Source organism: Saccostrea echinata, unplaced genomic scaffold (assembly GCF_033153115.1).
Source record: "Saccostrea echinata isolate AGI-Se365-2 ecotype Australia unplaced genomic scaffold, CSIRO_AGI_Sech_v1 ptg000012l, whole genome shotgun sequence".
NCBI classification, from domain to species: Eukaryota; Metazoa; Mollusca; class Bivalvia; order Ostreida; family Ostreidae; genus Saccostrea; species Saccostrea echinata.
In genome coordinates, this window is record NW_026889761.1 from 9,879,100 (window position 1) to 9,899,898 (window position 20,799).

General features: G+C 33.5%; 1 protein-coding gene across 1 annotated transcript; it reads right to left on the bottom strand.

Annotated features, from left to right (window-relative positions):
• Positions 1-689: 689 nt before the first annotated feature.
• On the bottom strand, positions 690-20,331 carry LOC133185319 (uncharacterized). Its single transcript, XM_061320454.1, has 20 exons — positions 19,456-20,331; positions 9,394-9,534; positions 8,435-8,600; positions 7,511-7,638; positions 6,943-7,065; positions 6,513-6,656; positions 5,828-5,922; positions 5,443-5,597; positions 5,046-5,170; positions 4,567-4,674; positions 4,083-4,332; positions 3,708-3,798; positions 3,118-3,182; positions 2,839-2,974; positions 2,517-2,617; positions 2,321-2,413; positions 2,086-2,187; positions 1,696-1,830; positions 1,494-1,584; positions 690-1,375 (listed from the first exon to the last, which is right to left on the bottom strand). The coding sequence occupies exons 1-20, from the start codon at positions 19,943-19,945 to the stop codon at positions 1,214-1,216; spliced, it is 2,901 nt and encodes a 966-aa protein (XP_061176438.1). The 5' UTR covers positions 19,946-20,331; the 3' UTR covers positions 690-1,213.
• Positions 20,332-20,799: the final 468 nt, after the last annotated feature.

Below are 20,799 nucleotides of genomic sequence, written 5' to 3' on the forward strand. Positions count from 1 at the left end.
GCGGCAAATTTTTTTATGCTGTATTAATAATTCAGAAAAAAAAATTCAATTGATTCTCCATGCATTCCTGACATGAAAGGTTTGTATATTGATTTAATGACATATGTATGCATTCTGTCCCACCACCTCATCGTTACACGAATCTTTACATTGAATTCTCCAACATGTTTTTTTTTCTCCTCATCAATATTGCAATATCGTTGAAACAGTCATTCATGGAAATTTAAAAAAAAAAATCATAAATTTGCAATTTCTCTTTACTGCTGCTACAGTGTTGAACTGATACGTGAAAGTGTGATCATTGTCTATTGGAAATCAATAATCTATAAAATAAGCATTGTACACTCTCTTCAAGACACTTTGGAAGATCGATTTAAAAACGTAGTAAGACAATACATATAAAATGTTCATCTGCTTTCAGAATTTACAGAAATGTGATTGTGATGTCACAGTCTTACTAGCTAAGTGTATTTGTTATTATGATACAAATTATTGTCTCTTTTATCTGATGGGTTTCCAAAATAAAATATAAATAATGATGCCTTAACATGAACAGATGGATTTACTGACTTCGACGCAGATGTTGTATTATTCAGTTTCTATACACACATAAACCTGAATAATGATTCTCAAATCTTTGGGCCCACTGAGAATATAAATACTTATTTCTTTTTCAGTGACAACAAATCTTGTATAATTAGAAATTTAATTTACAGTTCATTGACAAATTAAAGCAGAGTCACAAAATTTGGGATTGAGTTCCATGAGTTTTCTCCTATGGCTTGTTTCTCATAAATACTGAATCTACCAAATTACAATGCTTGTTTAAGCAACTACAATATAAATGGCAGGTTAAACGAAAAAGAATCGCTTCTAGTTAAATGAAAACGCAGAAAGTGTGTCACATATACTTTGCCCTGTTACATCAATAGTTTATCACAGATACCATGTAGGTGTTAAAAGCAGTACTCTCTCTCTCTCTCTCTCTCTCCCTGTACAACGCCAACTTACTTCTTAAAAGGATACACTTGCATGTTGATATTTCACAACATAACAATTCATAAATATCACAAGAACAGTTCAAATTGACATGTTGATTCTGATATGAAAGCTGCCCGGTGAAGATTGTGATAAAGTGCATGATAATTAATAATTATGCATTCAGTTTGATGGAATAAATTTAAAGCTAATGAGGACGATCGTATCTTTTGGGCTAATGACTGTCATTTTCAGAGAACAGCTTTGTTTCAGCCATGCTATGTTTTATGTCCTCAGCGTAAGTCACACTTCCGGAAGTCACGTGATCTTGGTCACACGTGCTGGACTGTATGCCCATAACGTCTTCATAAGTTATCAATGAAGAAATCTCTTCTTCCTGCATGATTAGAAACTTGGAAAGTGAGATTTATTCTGAATAATTATGCCAAGAAAAACAGTATTCGTCATACAATCAAAAAATGGCGATTACATGTTATCCAAAACAAAAGTCTTACATTATTAATTCTATTAAGTTCTTCCACAACACCAGTAAAATTAGGACGGACGTCCGCATCAACTTGCCAGCATCGTAACATCAAGCCATAACTGATGATTAAAAATATGTAATAACTAAAAGTGTTTGAAACATTTATCAGCGTTACCATGCATGTTAACCAAATCTGAGTAACAAAAACATTTTAAGAATTGAAATCTTACATTTGATATGGACATAAAGGAGGTTTCTCTAGTCTTCCACCTCCCTTGACATATTTCATCACTTCACCGTTAGATTTGCCGGGGTATGGCACGTGTCCCATTGAAAACAGCTCCCATAGAACTACCCCAAATGCCCTGCAAGATTATCAAATTAACAAGTGTAAGTAGCTTGTTTAGCTTCTAGATTTGCATTACATGAGCCTTTAGACTGGTCTTATCTCAATTACAGTAAAATAAAGTAAGCCTTCTTAGAAAGATCAGTGTTAACTGTTATTTCTTCTTTCTAGTTGACATTTGATAACTTTGCTCTTTTTGGTGACAAATTATGACTTGCATGTGAACAACTTTTCATTTCAAGTGTGGTTGCTAAAACATGTTGTCTGTACATACCAGACATCAGTTTTAGATGTGAATATCCCATCAAGAAAGCTCTCCGGTGGCATCCACTTCACGGGGACCATTGCCCTGCCATTTTTTCTGTAGTAGTTAGTTCTGAAGACGATCAATCAATTTTTTAACTGATATCATTGAAAAATAATGTCGTATATTGTGAAGTATATTGACAGAACTCTAATATTAATGCATTATTACTCTAAAACAATTCCATTAATTATCCGTATTATACCTGAGCACATCCCTCGCCATCCCAAAATCACCTATCTTGGCCACTCGGTTTGGACCTTTCTCAGTCAAAAGACAGTTTCTTGCAGCAATATCCCTACAAAAAGAAAAGAATTGTTAGAAGTTGAGCGTTTTTTTTTTACGATTTCTCTCATTCATAGAGCAAATAGTAATCATGTGAAAGTGATGGATTAACAAACCGGTGGATGAATTTGTTTTGTTCTAAGTAGTGACATCCTCGGGCAACATCTATTCCTAACTTCAGCAGATCATGTAAAGTAAGGTATGATGGTTCATGAGGCTGAAACAAAAACAGGTAGCCTTAAAATAATAATAGTGTCAAATAATAAAATGAGCTTTGGGAACTTTCCCCCTTAAATAATTTATAAAAAGTCCTTGAATTACATAGTGTTTCAATTTGGTTACAATTCCCAAAATCGCATTCAATCGATTTTTTTTTCATGCTTTTTACAATTTAAAGCAAGAAGACAGTGACAAGATGTTTAAAAAAAAACTCTTCACCTGTTTTGGTCGTGATTCTCTGATGAAGGTCCTCAGCTCTCCACCCTCCATCAGTTCAAGCAAGAGATACATAGAACGATCCTGATCATCGGTAGATATTCCAAGAAAGCGAACGATGTTTGGGTGGTTAAACTTGCTAAAAATATGTTAAATATACTTTTAAATATGGAAATATGGGGTTAAATGGTATGAAAATGATATTATATATATATATAGAGAGAGAGAGTAAAAATTTCAGTGATAAAAGTTTTCGATCAATTTTTTTTATATTGATCTCACCTTAGTGTTACAGCCTCAAAAAATAACTCTGCTTTAGTTTGTTCGGCACATAATGTTGGCAATTTCTACAAACAAAAAATAACTCTGCTTTAGTTTGTTCGGCACATAAAGTTGGCAATTTCTACAAACAAAAAATAACTCTGCTTTAGTTTGTTCGGCACATAAAGTTGGCAATTTCTACAAACAAAAAATAACTCTGCTTTAGTTTGTTCGGCACATAAAGTTGGCAATTTCTACAAACAAAAAATAACTCTGCTTTAGTTTGTTCGGCACATAAAGTTGGCAATTTTTACAAACAAAAAATAGCTCTGCTTTAGCTTGTTCGGCACATAAAGTTGGCAATTTCTACAAACAAAAAATAACTCTGCTTTAGTTTGTTCGGCACATAAAGTTGGCAATTTCTACAAACAAAAAATAACTCTGCTTTAGTTTGTTCGGCACATAAAGTTGGCAATTTCTACAAACAGAAATTATCGCGTAAGTGTCAGCGTCCTCTTATATTTTCAGCGAAACGGAATTAAATTGGCAACATGAAAAGGCATATAAAATCTTCGTTGTTTTACCAAGAGATGAATGAGTTATCATTTTACCTTGACGGCTATTGGTAAGTCCGTTCGAAGACGCGACACATCCGCAAGTAGTCCATAATATACCTCACCAAACGCACCCTTACCGAGAAGTCTGCAAAAATAATTGGGTGTTGAAATAAGTATTTATTTCATGAAAAGTACTAACGTGTTATCAAAATAGAAAAAAAAAACACGACAGAGAAGATTGGTGGCAAGATCACCATCTCCATATTAAAAACTCTAAAATACCTCTCAATTCTTTTGTTAAGAAAAATATGTTTTTAATCCAATTATCAAAAGGAAAATAGAAAGTTAAATCGAAGCGATAAAACATTATTAAACTGAAATATGAAGAACAAAATGAAATTCTTTTATCTTCCTCAATAGATGACTTGCCGAACAAGTTTGATTTTCTTTCTGGGTATATCTCTAATCTTATCTTCGGTCCACTCATAGTACGGTGAGATGTTAGACACTGCCAAGTTACTGGGAACAAGAGACTGGCGTTCGCTGTCAGCGGAAGAGGCGTCAGAAATGTCAACTGGAATCGAACACTTCCCATCTATTCCGGAGGAAGTTGTAGATGTAGATACCGGAAGTATATTCCGAAGACTTTCATCCTTGAGATTTTGCCTCTTTTTGAAAACTAAAGAAATAAATTTAGTTAGGTGAAGTAACTTAGTAGGTATTTGTTATCAAAATAATTCTAATGTCCTAGTCAAGATGCCTCCTGATTTCTTTCTTTATTGTTATATTCCATTTCAAATGAATATTCATTGTCAACAATAAAAGTTAATTATACATCATATGGAATATCGAAGCATTAATTGAAATTCCCTACTTTTTTTCTAATCCTTTTATAAACACATAGGATATATACCTGAGAAAATGACCACAGCAGTAACCATAGCAACGACAATACCAGCCCCAATCCCGAGAATAGTGAGGATATAACTAGAACCGTCGTCTAACTCCACTTGCGTAGACACTAAAAACCAAATACAAATTTAAAAAAAATATATATAATAATCAATACTAAATTTTTTTTGTTTGCTTAGAAAATTAGTATCATGGTCGTATGTACCGGGAGGGGGAGGGGGCACGGATTTTGCCGATATAATATACTATAGAAAACAAAGCAACTTTATGTACCTACCCCCATTTGAGTAGTGCCCACCCAAATTGAACAATTCCAAATAAGTCAACGAAAATTAATATTCAGAAAAATAGTATCAGTATAATATTTTGAACAGGATATGTGTTTTCTGTTAATTAGGTGGGATTTTTTTTGTTAAGTTTTAAACTTATTCGAGTTAAAAAATTAAAGGCTTGTCCACTGAATATACTAAGTATTTTTACCCTCCTCCATGTGTGGTTCCATCCATTCATCAGATTTTGTAAAGCAGTCAGGTGTAAAACTTATCTGGTCTAGGGCCACAATACCCCCGATAGAAGCAAGTGATCCGTGTAATACGACTTGGAATCTTACAAAATAAGACAATATAGTACATGTAAGCTATGAGGTGGTTAAAAGATGTACATGTTCTCAATAATTAGTGGTCAAAGATTAATACCAGTTTTTTAAATATTATTTTTTTTACATTTAAATTGCTACACATTACAAAGGAATACAAACAACTTTTTACATAGCAAAAATTTAACATCATAACAAAGCTAAAGAAAAAAGTTATGGTAGAAGTCGTTTTAAGGCTTTTGATAACATGTTGCAGTTTTGAAGAATACATGAGTAACTTACGGTTGATATCGATGCGGTATACTAACAGATGCCCTCTGCCATTCCAACTCGGCGGTAATACGAACGAAAGTTTTTACAAGCTCACAACTGGATTCGTTAAAACAGGTGGAGACACTTATTTTATCAAAATTGTCTGCTATATACCAAAACCGCACCTGTAATAAAAACATTGAAATCGTGAATCATAATCCATAAATGTGTCAATTTTTTTTATATAAAATGCTTTCATGTTAAGCTGCCATATCAAACCCGCTAACTCCCTGTACGTTTTTAAAATACTGGACAAATACTCCCTGCCATGAGCAATGTGATGGCGGGTAAATTCTATTGTTCCTACTTAATTAACTCGATCAAACTTTAATATCAGTCTCTGATGTTCACCTACCCTACAGTCCTTAGAAGCATTGAATGGCTGCATTACTGGACTTATAAGCTTGGAGGACTCCTTGTTTTTACATTTATCAGCAAAAATGACGAAGTCTGAAAAGAGATCACATCAACTTTAAAGCTTTGAGATTTGACCAAGTTGGCATATATTTCGGGAAAATTTCCCCCATGGTCAATGGAGAAAAAGAAAAAAGACTGTGTAAATGTTTTATAAAGAATACTATGAACTTATACTTTCATCAAATTTTAGTGTCATGAAATAATGCACATAATCATTTATCTTGAATGAAATATTATACGGATAACATTTGCATTGTAACATCGGAAATACTTAATCGCTTTAGGGAAACTCAGAAATGTCATTCTTGTATTGGTGAAAATAGTTTTCATTGACTGTCATGAATTTGTAAAACAATTGATAAGATTTTGCTTCTTTTAATTGAAAGGGATTACCCAGTATATCCGAGGATATCAAGCAAAACATCATATAACAGCCGCAATCACTTCATTTTGGTTCTATTTTTGAGTGTCAATGATCATTTGTAAGAGATAGGACATTAATATCTTTCTTGGCTGCATTTCAAGTGTAGGATTCCTTTCCACACCCACAAAGCAATTACATAAGTATTTATGGCCATAAAACAAAGCTTTTCTGAATAATTTGCCAGTAATTCCTCACGCACCTGTCTGACCATAATGACAATACTTGTGGTATTTGACGATGTTGTATTCATTGGTAGTCTTTCTCTGAAATGGACACTGAGGACTCTGGGTCCAGTTACATCTATCACTGTCCACATCACAAAATGCTCTATAACTGTTTTTATCTGTGAAACAAAAAAATATGAATGCAACATTGAGACGAAATAGAGTCTAAGTCGAGTCTTAATGAAATTCACCTTTGGAAGTTGTGAATAGTTTATATCAGTAAACTTTTTTAAATTATAAAATCGGTGGTATTTGATTTAAAACATTTAAGCGATGTCAAATATAAGAGGGAACATTTTTTTTTACCAAATAAGTGAACCATTTTTCTTAGAACTACTAAAAGCAGATGATAGAAAATAATTCGTTTGTACAAAATGTAACAAAACAATCACAAGGTAATAATACCGCAGAAATCTCTTTCTTCGTCATCTTGTAGGGGACAATCTGGGTTTAAGTCGCACACTCTGTCCTTAGGAATACATTTACCAGTAGAACACTGGAATTCTTTATCACTGCACTGGGCGACTTCTATAAAATATTAAAAGGAAAATATTGTGGAATATCATGCTCATTTAGTCATCTTGTATCTAAGCCAGCAAGCATGAAATTGGCAAAGTCTAACCGTTCTCCTAAACTTGTGCCTACAACACTTTTGTCATTTGTGAATGTCTTGGTCTCGATCACTGAGCCTTTAACTCGAACTTTTTTTTATAAAAGAAAATGCCTGGCTCCGTTGGCCATAAAACCTAGACGAGCTCACTTTCGATATCAGCCTCACTTTTCCACTATATATTTCTTTTGTAAAATTGAGATAATAAATGAGCTCATCTAAGTTTTATGGCCCCAGAGGTGATATTTTTGTATCAAATAAGGTACCAAAACTTCACTCTTTATAATGTGGACGCAACATTCACACTGACACATACTGGCAACAATACTACAATGATGTAGTTTTACTTGCTTGTGTTGCTACCTGTAATTTCCATGCAATTTCCCAGCCACATCCTTTGGACTGCCGCTATATATATTGCGTGGATACAGACAGTAAGTTGAAACAGTTCGTCCACCCTTCCGATGGGAATTCTTACAACAGTCCAATTCCTGCAAGGTCAAACACCAGTAATGCACTTCTTAATTAAGTAAATGTAATAATACAATGTAAATTTGCGTGATTTATGGAAATAAATAAACTTGCTTATTTTCAAGTTTTATACATGACTCGGTAGTTTTTTTTTCTTTTTTTTTTTTTTGTCTTGAAGTTCTTGTGAATCGATCATTTATTAATTGCTCTCGCCCTTCACTGATGAATTCTTGTTAATTGAATTGCTCGTGACGAGAATTTGTGGGAGGTGTAAGTACGCTTAGCAATTTCATGTGTGAATGAAAATCATCTTTCACGGTAAACAAACACTAAAACGAAATCCCAAGAGCTGAAATAAACACGTCAATCTTAATAAACTGCTTCGTGATTTTCTAAGAGTCCATTAAATTATTAAAATCTTTAAGACAATTAGAAACTGTGAATTTGATAGGGTGAAATCTGTTAATGGGTGTTTTTCTGAGAATGAAATGTACTAGTGACGTCAAATATAAATGGGTTCACATTGAATTCATAGGGCCCTGAACTAAATAGCACTGAAATGATATGTAGCTATCAAATTGATCCTCTCATTTAAGGAAGATATTACGATATTACTATAGAATGGGAACAGGAAATGCATTATGTTAAAATCAAATATACTGGTTTAAATGCAAAGAGGGTCTAGCTGAAGAGAAGGGTGTTCGAATTACGGCGGGTGGGGGATGGGGAGGGGTTGTTTGTTCATCAGTTACATAATTAAAAAAATACATTCTTTATTAGATTATCAGAATATATGAAATTACAAAATGCCCTTACATTTTTTCAGAATCGAACTTCTTTCGCATTAAGGGTGTTGACCCCCTCGACGAATTGAGGGAAACTGTGACATAAGTAGCAGAGTAGGCCGTCATCAGAATGTTTAGAGAACAGTTGGTTCCGCTTCCATATATGTCACGGGACCTCCAGTGAGTTCTCTCTTCCTCTATAGTGTAAAAAAAAAATCAAAATTCAAATTAATTTTAAAGAATCCTTTATCAATTTGAAAGACAAATTAATGAACTGGAATACATGCAAGTCCTACAGATTCATTGAATTCCCGAGTCCCCTCTATGAAATTTCACCTCAAAATTACAATACACCAATTCTCAGATAAATTTACTTTTCTTTTTTAAAGCTTAAATTCCAGACCGATCTTGCCTAGATTCTTAAAGAAAATCAAACTAAGGAATCGAATCTACCCCTTATTGATAACTCGTTTTAGCATATATGAAATACATTGTACGTTTTTATCGATTCACAATCACCGGTCGCAGGCTTTTTACAAAGGGTGACGGCAAGTATAAATATTTAACTGACTTGCTTGCATCTTAGAATGATTTTTAATACTGCTGACTCGGCATTAAACAATAATCAATCAATCAATCAATCATTACCTTCACCATAAAACTTTTTGAACTTCTAACTCTGAAATATGCATGCCAGTGTCCTCATTTAGATTGCTTGTGAAAATTCTTCTTGTTAATGGCCGCATAAAAGATTCTTATCTTGATGCTTATATAAAATACTGGAAAAACACGACAGTTGCTATGTATAAGTGGCTTGATCACTTTCCAAAACCAAATCCAATCTGTTTTTCCGCTTGAAGCCGTCGGATTTTTAAGATTTAGTTCAAGATAAACCATCGCACAGGACCTTTTTATTAGCATTTTATATAATACATGTAGCATGTGAGGAAATGCACTATTACCATGTAGTCAGACAAAATGATGTCTTACCTGTTGCTGCTACATAGGAAAGGGTATTTTTTGGTTTGGGTATGTATTTACACCATGGGAGTCGACAGGAATCGGAGTGTACCATGGATCCATTCGTCGTCCATGAAAGACAGGAACTTGTGTTAAAGTCGCAGTCAACCGCTGTCAAGTGAAAATTATGTGCATGTACATTAATATATTTTTTTAAAGACACTCTAAAGAAAAATGAATTTTGGTTGAAAAAAAAAATATATATATATGTATAGTTTATTTCATTTTCAACACAGTGTCCCAACCCTTTACCCCCAGGAAAATATTTTAAAGACTCTAAGTAATGATGAACAGGACCCATTGTTGCTTAATATATATGGGAATACAGGAAAATGCATTTCAAGTAATAGGTTAAGTTATAGGAGGATCCTAACTGCAAAAAAATACTTCGGAATTAGTACACCTTAGTATGAAATCTATAGAGGGTCTTTAAATGCCTCAAGAAACTAAAGAAAACATGTCACAGGACGGTAGCAATGTTTTTCAAAGGAGGCAGGGAGGACGAGAAAAAATGTGGTAAAAAACCTAATCTGCTCAAATTTGAAAATCCTCTTTGGGAGGGGGAGTGTAGGATCTTTCTCTAACTTTTTTGCAAACTCCTTTAAAAAAAAAATGGAACAACCTTCAACCATATTGTATCAAAAAAGGGGGGAGTGGGGGGGGGGGGGGGGGCAAGCAACCTTTGAATAAAAATTTTCATACTTAATCTACACCAAATGATTACTCTACAAAAATAGAGGAACATCCCCTTTTCCCAAATACTACGGTACTGTACAGTAACAAGGAAGAAAAATACAAATGTTTATCAAGCGTAAGTATTTGAAGATAGGAGAATTGAAAGCAGCAGAATTGAAATTTTATAAAGTATTACAAAATCCAGAAGTGTAATGCAAGTAATATGATAGAACTGAGAGACGAAAAAAAAATTGCAGGGAGTTGTCTCTTCCAAGCTTTACATGCTTAAGTAGGAAAAAAAAGTTCAGGTTTCAACTACCAATTAATTTTTTTTTACAATCCCTAAAAAATATGTCTATATTTCAAGCACCACGTATTTTCTTACATAGTCCGCGTTACTAAAAAGAAGTGCATGGTATGGCACGTTCTTGGTGGTTGGTCACGGAGACTTCCGGTGACACCTGTCGCCATGACGTGATTTTTTGGGGAGCGGAGAGTTAAAGGGAAAATCGTCATATAATTTACATTTGTGTGGTCTGAAACATGTCTACATGTGATTCGTAAGTTAAAGACCTAGTATATTCTTAGTATAAACTTCCTTATCATTCAAAAACTCTGGAAAACTTTGTTCTTTTAAACAAGTGTGATCAGCTATTGGGTGCTTGGTGAGCGATGTTCAACATATGAGTCGTCAAGTTGAAAATAAACGTAAGCGATCTCTTGGTAGTTCTTTTGAAGAACAAAAACCTTTAAGAAGACGTTACAATTCATCTTCTCTACCCAACATTTCATCTATTGGGTTAGAAATGTCTTCTAATAACGTTTCCAAGTTTAGACAACAACCTAGTCCCATTGTACAAACCAATCCCCTATCCAAGGGCTTTGCTACCTCCTCACCTATTGTTGGTACAGTAGGGTCTCTTGATACATCTGAGGACACTTCATCTATCAATCATGATTTGGCACCATCATCTGCTATTAATGATATTATAATAAAGACTGTCAGCAGCCAAGCATTCATTGGATCGCTTGTTCCGCTTATTGCGACAGCTTTAGCACCTCATATCCAAGTTATTATACAAAGCTGTTTACATTCAATGTCAGAGACCATCAAAACTCAACAAGAAACAATTAAAAAACAAGCTGATGAAATCAAGAATGTTAAAGAAATAAACTCTGACTTAGAACAAAGAGTGAGCGATCTCGAATGTGGCCTTGACGACCTGGAACAATACGGCAGAAGAACTTGCCTTCGTTTCCACAACGTCAACCTAACAAACGAACAAGCTCAGAATACGGACGAAGTTGTCATTGGTATTTGTAAGACAATGGGGGTTAACATCGTAGCTGACGATATCAATAGGTCCCATCCTATCGGTCGCCCTAACCCCAATAATCAAAATCTAAGACAAATAATTTGTAGCTTTCGCAACTGGAAAATCAAAAACAAAATCTTTAGTACCAAGAAAAATCTAAAGGAAAATCCACAAAACCCGAGCAAAATTTTCATTACGGAAGACTTAACTAAGTACAGACAATTTGTGGTCAAAAAATTATAGAAGCAAAAAAAGCAAAAAAACTGGATAGTTTCTGGACATACGACGGTAGAATATTTGTCAAAACCGAAAGGGATGGAGACAGAGTTCAAATCACCTCGGTGGATGACCTCTACGAACTAATTGGTTAGATATATCAAGCACCTGCCTATATATTTATGTCACATGCATGTAAAATACAGAATCAACATTTTTAATATTATGGATATGCTCAAAACATATTAATTTAAAAATTTCCATACTCTCCAATACCAGTGTATTGTTTTGCTCTCTGAACAATGTTGTTAGACACGCTTTGTTTATTTACATACATAGTTAGTCTTGTATATATGTTTGTTATGACTGACTTACAAGTACTTGTTCTTGTAACAAGCCCTAGTTCATTTTTCTCTGTTTACAATCTGTTTTTTATTTTGATTACATCTACAATGGGTTTCAGTTTTTCTAGACAATATCAATATTTATATGTTTGCAAGCTACAACGTTGCTGTTTTTTGCGGCTTTATTTTATTTTCCTTCAACCCAAAACACTAGTTATTACCGATCATGGGTAATACTCTTGATCAACATCGAGCCGCAATTGGAATTTTTTACCTCCGAAATAGATGCACAATCAAATCCATGACTTATTGTTTTTTCAGATTTATACATTTATTCTCCTTGTTGTTAAAAGTGTACCAATGTTGTAAACAAAAATTCAAAGTTTGCATGAAATACGCAGTATATTTTCAGCATGTCAATTTTCTTTTTCAACTTATAAGCATTTTACTACTGTTGTCTGGGGATATTGAATCAAACCCTGGACCTACAAATAACATAGTCCGTACTTTAGATATTTTTCATATAAACATAAGAAGTATAAGAAACAAAATTGAAACTTTAATATCATTTGTCAGTGATTATCACATTTTGTGTTTTACAGAAACACATTTAGATGCAAATATTGACGACAACGCTATTTCAATTGAGGGGTTTTCTAAAATTTTTCGCAAAGATCGAAACTCATATGGGGGCGGTACACTTATTTATGTATCCGATTCACTTAGAGCTTTAAGACGTGCTGACCTTGAACCTTTGAACACTGAATGTATATGGATAGAAGTAAGCGATCCTAATATTTACCTTTGCTGTCTGTATCGGCCTCCGAATTCTGACAAATCCTTTTGGAAAAACATAATGTGGTCCATTGAAAAAGTTTCTGATATATCCAACAAAATAATAATCCTTGGAGACTTAAATGTAGATTTTTTAGATATCCCACACACTCACATAGTTAACGAAATTTTGTCCCAACATAGCCTTTGTAATATCATCAACGAAGCAACGAGAGTCACGAGTAGTTCGAGCACGCTTATTGACCCAATTCTAGTTAGCTCAGACATCAGAGTGCTTCACTCCGGAACTGTTCAGGTTGATAATTTTATAAGTGATCATAAAGGAACCTATGTTTATGTTAAGTCAGATGTTATTCAAAATCAATCATACGAAAGAAAAGTTTGGTTATATAAACATGCAGATATGGATAAATTGAATTCTCTTATTGAAAATACTGACTGGAACACACTTATTAGTGAAGCACCGGATATAGATCAAGCAACAAATAATTTTACATCAACATTTTTGAATATTGTGAAGGAATGTATTCCTGAAAAATCGGTTGTAATTCGTCCAAAAGGCAAACCTTGGTTTGATTCGGCTTTGCGTAAAACACATAGAACTAAAAAAAGATTATTTGATAGGGCTCAAAGGACAAAAAGAAACTCTGACTGGGAAAAATATAAAAAATGTAGGAACAATTTTAACAATATGAAAAAAATTGCGATCGAAAATTATTATAATAATATAGAACACCACATTACAGATGCAAGTAAAAATAATTCGAAACTGTACTGGAAATTATTGAGAGATATATTTAAAGTTAAATCAACTACAGACATTCCCCCTCTACAGTATACTTCTATTAATGGTGATGCATCTATTGCTTTTTCAAATGAAGAGAAAATAGATGTTTTAAATGATTATTTTGCTTCTATTACTTGTATTGATGATAGCGACGCTGTGTTACCGGACTTTTTTTTCTGCTTGCAATAGCACATTTGATACCATCTGTATTTGTGAACAAGAAATCATAGATATTATTTCAATTCTACCTGTAAATAAAGCAATAGGCCCAGACAATATTAGTCACAAGATGTTGAAATCCACAATGTATACTATTGTAAAACCGTTATGTTTATTGTTTAACAGGTCATTAGTTGATTGTATTTTTCCTTGTAAATGGAAAGTTGCTAATGTTCTCCCTTTATTTAAGAAAGATGATCCTTCTATTATGTCTAATTATAGACCTGTGTCATTGCTAAGTTGTATTGGTAAAGTAATGGAACGAATCATATTTAAACACTTGTATAATCACTTTCATGATAACAAACTTTTTTATAAATACCAAGCTGGATTTCTACCAGGTCACTCCACTGTATATCAATTAATTGAAACATATGATACTATTGTTAAAGCTATTGACAACGGTGAACATTGTTGCATGATATTTTGTGATCTTTCTAAAGCTTTTGATCGTGTATGGCATAAGGGTCTCTTGTTTAAACTCAGAACTTATGGTATAGAAGGAAATTTGTTTCAATGGTTAAAGAGTTACATAGAGGGTAGATCACAACGAGTTTTATACAGAAACTTATTATCTGACAAAAAACCTTTATATGCGGGTGTCCCTCAAGGCTCAGTGTTAGGACCTCTATTATTTCTTATATATGTAAATGATGTTGCTGAAGAAATGACAAGTTTTTGTAGTATTTGCAGATGATAACTCCCTTCAGCAGTCATCTAAAAATGTCAATACTATCGAAAACAAACTGAATTATGATCTTAACAAGCTAGAAATTTGGTCGAAAAAATGGCTTCTTAAATTTAACTCTTCTAAAACTAAAGCAATATTTTTCAACTTGAGAGGAAGTGTTAATTATCCTAAACTCTTCTTCCAGCAAAATCAGCTAGAATTTGTCTCTTCGCATAAACATTTAGGGATTTTTTTCTCACATGATCTTAGTTGGTCTACACATATTGATACTATTCTAACTAATGCGTATAAAAAAATGGGCTTATTAAAAAAACTTAAATTTGTAGTAAATCGGAAAACTCTTTCACTCATGTACACAACCTTTATTAGGCCACAATTAGAATATGCTTCACTGGTGTGGGGTGGGTGTAATGTAGGTGATAGCGAAAAATTAGAAAAATTACAATTATGTGCTGCTAGAATTGTCACAGGCTTAACTCTGTTAGCTTCTAAAGATGCACTTTACTTTGAAACTGGATGGGAACCATTACATGAAAGAAGGAAAAATACTAGATTAACTACAATGTACAAAATTTATAATAATCAAGTTCCTGAGTATCTGACTGATATAATCCCAAATTTGCGTTGTAATTCATCAAGTTACAGTACGAGAAATTCACATAACTATAACATACCCAAATGCAGATTACAAACCTACAAGTCAACTTTCATTCCCCTTGTTATTGATGAATGGAACTCATTACCTCTTGTTGTAAGAAATTCTTCCTCATTATCTATTTTTAAAAAGTCTATTTCTTATAATAAAACTATGCCACCCTCTTACTTCAGTTACGGAAATCGACGCTTAAATATATTACATACAAGGCTTCGACACAACTGTGTACTTAATAGCGATCTTTTTCGATGTAATATAATCTCGAGTCCCTTATGTTCCTGTGGAAGAGTAGAGGACACCCATCATTATTTCTTCTCGTGCAAAAAATATACAGAAGCCAGAAAAGAATTTTTCGATAAATTTCTGCGAATGGGAAAATTACATACTGTCGATACTCATACATTACTCTGGGGAGATGAAAAGTTAAACAATGTTGAAAATGAATACTTATTTTCTATTGTACAAACATTTATTAAAAAGTCAGGTCGTTTTGGTTGATGCAATAATTACTTCTTGCAAATTCTATACAGCTTGTATATTGTATAATGTTTCTCTGATTATTATGCTTTTCTGTGTTTTATTCATTTTAAGCTGAAACCCATATATGTAAATATGTTTTGGTATAATTCATATGTAGGGAGAGGGCGTATTAAGTTTTAAGAACTTTTGCCCAATCCCAGTTGTAAAGTTTATAGACAATAAAATATGTTCAAACCAACCAAATAATAATACAAGTAAACATTATTTTTTGTGATTTTAACATTTTTTTTCATTCTCTGGTAGGTTGTCATGCTGCTGGTTATGTTTACGCTCTGTTGTGTTGACTGTTAATTTTATTAATAGAATCATTTTATGAACATTCGAAGATTGTTAAATACTGATCATATCATGGAAAGGATGAGATAGACTAATTTTACAGAAATAAAATTTGCTGAAATTGTCAATCCCCTATATGAGGGTAGTAACTTTTCAGACGTGCAACTTGCTTCAAGCTAATTATGTTCTAGTATTGTTACATGTACATATGATCACTGGATACGAATTAGACAAGGAATTTTTCCTATTGCTGTCCGTATGCTCAAATTGCACCAATCCCCCAACTTTCGCTTTTTACCAGCTTTCCTTGCCGATTGACTTAACAGTGAGTAAAATTAACATTATTATCCGAAATCAGTGACTTTGGGTGTCTTATTTGTCATATACAGCAAACATTAAGACGTTCCGCAGTGCAAAGCCTTTAATCAAGTTAATTAGGATGTTAATCGATTTTGTCGTGAAGGTCCTTTATCGAGTCCCTTTGGTCTTAATGGACGTGTCGATTTTGTTTACAACCCTTCATCTTATTCATATGCCGATATGGATACGATTATCTAAGCAGAATTGATGTCTGACTGAATTTTCATTTCAAATTATTTCCGATATAATTACACAGCTCGTCCCAAGGACAATCAGAGGGCTTTTACCGGGAGGGATCTAAGACAGTGCTAAAACCTTTAATATCGATGACTAAGATCAATGCTCAAAATAAAGCAAAACAAGATTTGCTTCTAATCTTCGTGTGGTTTGACACATTTTCTTCCACAAACAACACAATCGTTCCCAGACCTTATACACGTTTAAATACAAGGATTATTGGTAATACAGCTGTTTACGACTCTTGTTCTCTATATGTCTGTAAGACGGTTTAGTTACGATTGTGCACGTCTTGGTACAAACACTGCGAGTTCCTCAAGTTGTCCTCTTAGATTGAGTAAACCGGGATTTTAAAAGAAGGATGTAATGCCAATATCAATAAACAGACATATATTTAGTATACTTTCAGCATAATAATTATTCTAATATACTTTTATCATAATAATTATTCTAATATATTTTTATCATATTAATTATTCTAATATGCTTTTATCATGAAAATTATTGACATTCGTGATGATAAGAAATGAAATTTTAGTAAGCTAGCTTATTAATCATTGACACTATTTTTTATTTGCATGTACATGTAATAGATTTTCCTAACGTCATTATTAAGCGAGCAGTGTCCTCATTCAAATGCATGACTGGTAACTGCTGAAGACTGACTGAAGACGGCTGTTTTGATCAATCAGAATAGCACAGCTTTATAGGGTTTTAAAAAAGAAAAAGGCCAAACTTTTAAACAGTAATACTAACCTAAAACTAATAATAATAAAATCACAGTGCAATTTAATTGGTTTGCCTTGTATTGCTGGACAGATCACCATGTAATGAACATTATTAGAACAAGTATACTATGCAGTATAACGTTTTTCCTACTTTGTACAATTGTAACTGCTTAATTTAATGTGTATAAATGATAGAAGAAGTGAAAAAAGGCAATGCAGTTTTGGAGCTGGAATTGAACAACAATTTCCTTTGGCTATAACTATGTTAAGCTAGATGTCGCAATGCTCTGTTGAGACATCGCCAATACACATGTTGCTTAAAAATAACGGAAATCTACAGCATTATAAACAAAGTTATAAAATTATCTAAATGTGATATTGATGTTTCCTAGTAACATTAATATCTGTAAATGTGTTTCAACTCGGTAAGGACATATGTTACACAAATACGTACATGCTGGATTACGTCAATGGTCAAATCTATAGGAAAATTGAATTTATTTTGTTGAATAGATAGCACCTAAATCTAATTGTCTGTTTACAGATTCCTTCTCTTTTGGCATGTTTTCTTTAGAATTATCGGGTAAATCGGAGTTCAAAGCAGTCCAACAACTGTTTTTAATTTTTAAGAAAAAATACTTTCCAATTTTCTTTTTCAGTAGGGCTTATCTCTAAAATCTGCACCATGGCCGCTATCGCCATCAGATTGTGTAAAAATGCCAGATACTGATGCATATTGATATTTTTACTCAGACATCCCGGAATTGATTTCACACAGAATTCTATCTTCAAGAAATCAGTTAAATTCCTTAAAGCTTGACAAATCCCAAACAGACAAGTACCTGGTTACATGCCAGAGAAATATTAAACCATTCCAGAAATAAGAGAATTCTGAACAGCATGCATCGAAATCGTGAGAAAATAGCAACATGGACACTTGTATGAAGAGTAAAAGGTAGCTTTGGATCGAGGATAGGAATTCCTGAATCCAGAATAGAGGCTGCTGGATCAAGAATAGAAGTTCCTGGATCGAGAATAGAAGCTTGGGATTGAGAATAGAAGCTCCTGGATCTAGGATAGAGGCCTTTAGATCGAGGATAGAAGTTCTTGGGTAGGGGATAGGAGCTCTTGGATCGCGGAAAGAAGCTATTGGATCGAGAATAGAAGCTCCTGGATCGAGAATAGAAGCTCATGGGCCGAGGATAGCTAGAAGCTAGGAGGTTAAAATCCAAAGTTCTTTGATGTGTTTTCAAGTCAATAAATTTTGCTGTCTTAACTATTTAAATAAAAAACGAATGAATAATTAATTATGCATGGTCATTACTACTTATGAAATCAATAAGTATTTATATGTTCCCATCCGACGCTGGTGAGTATAATTAGCCATTTATTTTATTTCATTTCTTTTCTTTTTTTTCCTTTTGGCATTCGGCTTCTTACAAACACTTTGATTATTTATTTATTTATTACAATATTTGAGGCAAGGTATAGTTCACGTTAGTTGTAATTCATTTAGAATAAAAACCTTCATTGATTACAAAAATTCGACAGCGTGAAGATAATTTAAACTAATACTGAATATTCCTTACCGTCAGCTTATTTATTGAATACATACACTTGTGTATCTCTATAGATGATTCCCAGGGGATTTAATAATAGCAAGTACTTGGAAAGGCATGACAATATTACTACTTATTGTGTGTATCAAAATTGCTTGTTTTTTAAAGGAATTTCGTATGCCTTTGAGCTTTCTTTGTGAACATCTGTGCGATTCAAGATTTGCAGTACATGAAGTTTTTGATTAATGACTTTTTGAAAATTTATATATCAAAAGATTCCTGAACTAATTTGTATTTTTTAGAATTCTTCCGAGACTTTAGATCCCGTTGATTAATTATTTAGCACATCCCACTCTTTGATGAGCGATCATTTTGTGTTTAGAAAAGAGACGTTTACATTACAAATGTCTGTGAGGTTTGCCAATATACACTGAAGACAGTCGGTACACACTTGATACAGATAACTACACAAAATTATGAGGATTTATTCCCAATTGAGGTTTTTAATTAAACAATGTTATTCCCAATACATACGTCATTCTTTTCCCATTTAAGCAGAAACTGAACCAATAAGTGTTTGGCGTTTCATATTTCTCTAAAGAGAAATAATAAATTATTTCATAAAGCTGCTTACCTTTAAAATTAGCCTCAAGTTTCTGGAACGAAAAAGGATCCTTTCTATTAACTGTTTTTAGTTTTATGTTTTCGTCAAACAGAGAAACAGTTAGATTCCAAGCACCTTTTTTCACACATTCCAAGACACGACCGTCTTGTAGAGAAAAATCGAGATAATATTCAGTCGTGTTTCCATTCTGTTTCACCCTTGTAATGTGAGGCAGTTTGAAACTTGCAGAACTTAAATTTGGACACCAGGAATACAGTGTCCATGATGAATTGGAACTTTTAATGTACTCCGGAGACACTTCCACTACCGCTCTTATATTTTCTAAAACCTGGCCTCTGACTTTGTCAGAAATATCGTAATTAAAAGAACAAGTCACACGAAAATCATTGTCAGAAACATACATCGTTTGAACATCCTTCGGATTTGTTTCAAATAAATATCCTTGAGATACGTAGAATAATGCTAGCAATAAAACAAGAAAAACTTCACCACTCGCCATTTTCTTGTTATTGCTCTTTAATAAAGTCTTTGTACGGATTTAAATTAAAATGGATTTAAAAGTTGCAAATGCAGATTAACCTCCCTGGATTAAGAGATCAGCGTTTTAGGTTAGAGCTTCCAGGGTTTCTCGGGTCTTTATCCAAATACAACGGTTTTTCTTCGTCACGTGTTAGACTTACTGAATATGTTGCACTTTGGACAATGATTCATTGACAAAATGACGATTTCATAAATTCCTGAGCAGCATGCTACTTCGCTAGCGTTCGATAAATGTCTCTTCGATATACATATTGCAACTGAGCTGTGTCGAGTTCCCGCCTTGTGTCGAAGAGTCTAAAGCGTTTTCACCAGCTTTTGACACATATATATATATATATATATAATATATATTTCTAAGTGCGAGTCAGGCGTGAGATGCAGGTATAATCGATTTCTTGCATAGCTTAACGACCTACATAAATAGTGAATGGGGAGCAAGGCTGCTTATTTATATATACTGCAATTTCTTCCCACTCAAAATTCTCCCCCTCTCAACCATACGTCCCCCTTGACAAAACATATCGTGCTAATTTGATAGATGATATAATTCGGTAATAGCACGATGTATTTTAAGGAATACTAAAGCTGCAAAATTAATTGTCACATCCTACGTTCCAGGAATAAGTATTTCACACTGGGATATCTTTATTGAGAGCATCTTTTCAAATTGCTACAGTTTTTAGAAAAAATCTGCTAAATTTTTAAACATGGTTCCATTGTCATAAATTAATTGTTTTGAAAACCGATACCTCAGATCGATGCATATAGAAGTGTATATTAAAAGTCTAATGTTAGTTTTAGGGCTTTATAAAT